The following is a 5,036-nucleotide window of genomic DNA, read 5'->3' on the forward strand; positions in this document are numbered from 1 at the left end:
AACTGTCCAACGATGGAATTTTCTCCTCTGCACATGGTTCTGAAAATATTTAAAGGAAAGAAACAATTACGGAGGTTTTAAAACAACCTATTCCAATTACAAATATCACTGGAGTATAATCCTAACTCAAGTAAAAACAAGTGCTTCTATAAGAAGATGTTACATATATTTTCAAAAGCTAAAAAACTATGTACGTATCCCTCTTATAATGTTATTGATGGGATAAGGTAGTTGTTTTGAGATAGGACGGTGGAAAAGTTACAAAATTAATGTTAGACTTCAGAAAAAGAAGCCATTGAAAAAAGATGGGTTATGAATGAATTTTCCCTCTTAGAAAATTTGGTGACAGCAAAGATAAATTTAGAATGCTTCAACAGTGAATACTTTCAGAATTACATTGCTTTCAGAGGTGAAAAGGGCAAACAATTTAGAAATGTAAGAAACCATTATACCTGGGCTGTCTCTGTAAAATCAGCAAAACCCACTTAGAAGTTAAAAACATAGTCTCAACTAACTGACTCTGTTAGTGATTTGTATTTCTCAAGGCTCTGATAACAGTTGAAGGATTACAAAGACTGATAAAACCAAAAAGTCTCTGCTCCATCTGCTTGCTCTATGAAAGTAATTAGAAATACATTTATGCCTGGGAAACACTGATATTATTAAAGAGGATGCCAACAAATAGACATGTTTTGCATAATAAAAGGTTATAGTTTGGGTTGCTGAACAAAAGCCAAGCATGTTATTTCATTCTGTTGGTTCAAGCCCAAGAAAACAGTCATAGAAAATAATTACAATTGACAACACTCCAAAAATAATATTAGAATGGCAAATGAAGCAGATAAAATCCAATTAAACATTATGGAAGTGCTTTAAATACTGAAAAGCTTTGTTTGTCATGTTATAAATCAGATAACTTTAGAAATGGGCAAATCTTCAATCCACGTGTATAGACCAAAGCACAGCTAAAAATCTCCCACACTGTAACCAGGCAAAAGATGTCATCTCTCTCTATATGTATATGTGTGTATATGTATACAATGGACCATGAATACCAAAGAAGGATTAATATTTTAGTTCTCTGATATTTACCATGTGTCCTAGGACTACTATTTGTGATTTTAGACTTTATTTTTATTTTATCAACTAGTGAACAGGCCAAGATTCTGAAGAAAAATAAGGAGTGCTCATTTGTTCAAAGCTCTGCTGAATGGATGTGGAGAAGCATTTCCACTCCTTCACCAGCTCACATTCATGGCTGACCGAGGGCTCAAAATAGACCATTTAGAATTGTGGCACCTGTAGTTGAAATGCATAATTGCTTGTACAGCATTTCCTCCACCGGTTGAAATGTCTCCTTCAAACCCTGGCAGAAGCGGTATCACAACATACACCCGGTATCTCTGGCTTTCCCTGCAAAAGTCAGATGCAGAGAGATTCACCCAAAAGAGATAAAGCATCTGTTTAAAATGACATCAAAGCAGTTCACCTGGTTTTAGAGACTGAGCAAATGACTTCCTATAAAACATTCTATCACATTTCAGGGCTTCCTGTTGGATTAGAGGCCACAACCTGTTATTCAAGCTAACAATTCATAAAAACCTGAAAAAATAAGCTGCACTTGGCAGTTAAGTGGGAATTGTACTCATGGTCTCTCTATACATGATCCTCCACAGGACATAATTCAGGGTGAATTACTGGTGAATTGCTTGAATCCCACGGAAGGGGGTTATTACAAAGTTTTTAAAAAGATGTTATCATAATAGTTATGCTTTAACAACTTTATCCATAGTACCTAGCTCAGAGCCTGGTGAACACTGGGCATTCAGTTATTAATTGTTGAGTAAATGAGCTCTCACAGCCTAGATCTTAGGAGCAAAAACACAGACAGAACCCAGTATATTTACCAATACAGAAGTCATTACTTAGAAGAAAATGAACTCCTGATACATGCTACAACCAACGTGGAATATTGTATGATCCCACTTATATGAAATATCTAGAATAAGCAATTATATGGAGACTAAAGTTTATTAGTGGTTATGGGGGCAGGGGTGGGTAGAGAGTGGGAAAGAGAAAGTTATTACTTAGGGGGCACTGAGCTTCTGTTCAGAGTGATGGAAAAATTTGGAAACAGACAGTAGTGATGGTTGCACAACATGATGGACATAATTAATGTCACTGAATTGCACAGTTGTTGAGATGGCAAATGTTTTGTTATCTATATATACTTACCACAATAAAAAAAGAACGGAAAAAAGTCATCTCTATTTAGAAACTCTGATACTTCAGCTGCAAAATGTTATCCTGGGCCTTTTAAGAATTCTGAATGACTGATGTTTATTTTTAAATTCCAGGCACATATAACACAATATTTCTTGGCCCACTCTCCCAGCTGATTAATGACAAGCTTTTAAGGAAAAGGAATCCCACCCCATGATATAATGATAGATGAAGAAAGTGTAGCTCCCTACTTTGACCTGCATCCAGAAAGCCAGACATTTGGAGAATTACGCTCAAATGGGTACAACCTATTTGGAGGCAAAAGCTATTAAAGTACTTGTCTCTGTTTATAAGACACACAGCAAGAAGAGAAAGCCTGGAAATGAACTGTGGTATCCATTGTTGTCAATGAATCTCACCAGAATATCTGAGAGGGCTACATTCGAACAAAGGTGCTGCTAGTGGTTAATTTTCTTTTTTATTGTTGTAGTTTAAGTGAAAGTTTACAATTCAAGTTAGTCTCTCATACAAAAATTTATACATACATTGTTATATGACCCTAATCGCTCTCCCTATACTGTGACAGCACACTCCTCCTTTCCACCCTGGATTTCCCATGTCCATTCAACCAGCTCCTGACCCTCTCTGCCTTCTCATCTCACCTCTGGACAGAAGTTGCCCATTTAGTCTCAGGTATCTACTTGAGCTAAGAAGCACACTATTCACGAGTATCGTTTTATGTCCCACAGTCCAGTCCAATCTTCGTCTGCAGAGTTGGCCTCGGGAATTGTTTAGTTCTGGGTTGACAGAGAGTCTGGGGGCCATGCTTTCCAGGGCTCCTCCAGTCTCAGTCAGACCATTAAGTCTGGTCTTTTTACTAGAATTTGAGTTCTGCACCCCACTTTTCTCCTGCTCCACCAGGGACTCTCTATTGTGTTCCCTGTCAGGGCAGTCATTGATGGTAGCCGGGCACCATCCAGTACTTCTCAGCCTGATGAAGTCTCTGGTCTAGCTGCTAGTGGTTAATTTTCAAATCGGATCCTACTTAAATCTTTTCATAACACTTTCTAAAGCTCTTTTCTTCTAAACACTTAAATTTTTCATTCATGTAAATATTATTATTACTTCCTAAGGAGTCAGATTTTATTTCCAAGTTCTCTGAATATTGATGTAGTTAGAGGTCTGTGAAAAGTGAGGTTCAGGGCACAAGTGATGAGCAGGGAGTGGAGTTTGGAGGCCTGTGAGTGTTACCGACGCACTGAGAAACAAGGATTTGTACGTAGGTTGTTGTAATGACAAGGATTAATCACTAGATGGCAAACATATAGTTTTAGTTGGGGGAGAAAACAAAATTACAAAAACGGAAGCTGACTATTAAAGTTCTCTGCCTAGTGAGGGTAAGACTCATATCCCTAAATGGTAAACAGGATAATGGAAAAGAAGAACAGAAAGAATACTTAATCTATGTCCGCTTGCCAGCATCAAAAACTTCAAACTAATTAAACTGGGCACTTAAAATTTGACATCAGGCCTCAACTGACTTTCCAGAATCATCTTCCACTATGATCCATTATCCCCACACTCTGGCCACAGGAGACTATAGTCATACATCACTTAATGTCCACAATACATTCTGTGAAATAGGACATAATGTGATTTGGACACTGTAAGAACACCATATTGTATATGGACAGTCCCCAGGTTATGAACATCTGACTTACGTACAACCTGGAGTTATGAACCAACCCCTGTAAAGCCTATTATATTAAAAATTTGCTGTACATACAATGGTTTGTAATAACAAATGGGTGCTTGGCAGTGCAATCGCTTTGTATGCAAGAGACATGAGATACACGTGTTGCGTGCAGGAAGCTGTAGCGTTAGCTATGTCCAGTACTTCCTGTTCTCTGATCAGGATTTCTGAATTTATGGACCCACGGACATATATGTGCCCTCATGTTGCCTGAAAGGACATTATATGGTGCATGACAGTACTTGCTTTGCTCAGAGGTGCACCTTTCTACTTACAAAGGTAGGTTCCTCTTCTCGCTTAGCCTGCAATGCCTTTCTCCACCTTTCAAAATGCTACTTATCCATTGGGGTTGGCTTAAAGGCTACTTCCTCTGTCAAGCTGTTCGTGATCCTCCAGGCAAAATCGATTTACTCCTGCCTCTGGGCTCCCCCAGCACAGGGCTGGAACATCTGCTCAGCACCCTTGCTGCTTTACACAACAACGATACACATGTCTGCTGCCTCGGTTTGTGATAAGCTCTTCCGAAGCACAGGATGTCTCTTCACATATCTATTTTTTGCAGTGCCCGACAGAGGACTCTTGCACACAGTATGCACTCAGTACTATTGGAAATGAAATAAAATGAGGTGCTGCTTTGGGAGGATGGGGTCAGGTTGGAAGAATGTTTCTGGAGAATCCTCTAGAAGGGAAGAGACTAACTGCACAGAACATTAAAAAAATTAAATTACATGTTTAAAGGGTAATATATGCTCATGGTATAAAATTTAAGAGGTAAAGGATTATATGGTGAAAAAACACCTATTTCATTTGCTTGTTCCCAGCCCCCTGCCCCCCTCCCTGAGGGCAATTCCTGTTACTAGTTTCTGCCATGTTCCTTCAGAAATAGTCTCTGAATGTATAAGCATATATATGCATTCTTTCCTTCTACACAAATGTTCTTTAGCTGCCGCGGAATTGACTCTGACTCATGGCCACCCCATGTGTGTCAAAGTAGAACTGTGTTCCATAGGGTTTTCAATGGCTGATTGTTCGGAAGTAGATCACCAGGCCTTTCTTCCAA

At 38.8% G+C, this 5,036-nt stretch overlaps 1 protein-coding gene across 8 annotated transcripts in view; it reads right to left on the reverse strand.

The window, feature by feature from the left end:
* Positions 1 to 5,036, reverse strand: part of PLD1 (phospholipase D1) — a 281,147-nt gene that overhangs the window by 62,596 nt on the left and 213,515 nt on the right. For 7 of the 8 annotated variants that reach the window (XM_023737926.1, XM_023737927.1, XM_023737928.1 and 4 more), the window contains 2 exons: positions 1,300 to 1,413; positions 1 to 39 (listed from right to left, as the gene is read on the reverse strand). In XM_023737926.1, coding sequence (XP_023593694.1) covers positions 1 to 39; positions 1,300 to 1,413 — 153 coding nt within the window. The remainder of the gene's footprint in view (positions 40 to 1,299; positions 1,414 to 5,036) is intronic. The other variant, XM_023737930.1, reaches the window with a different exon arrangement.

This window comes from Trichechus manatus, unplaced genomic scaffold (genome assembly GCF_000243295.1).
Source record: "Trichechus manatus latirostris isolate Lorelei unplaced genomic scaffold, TriManLat1.0 scaffold00110, whole genome shotgun sequence".
In the NCBI taxonomy this organism is placed as follows: domain Eukaryota; kingdom Metazoa; phylum Chordata; class Mammalia; order Sirenia; family Trichechidae; genus Trichechus; species Trichechus manatus.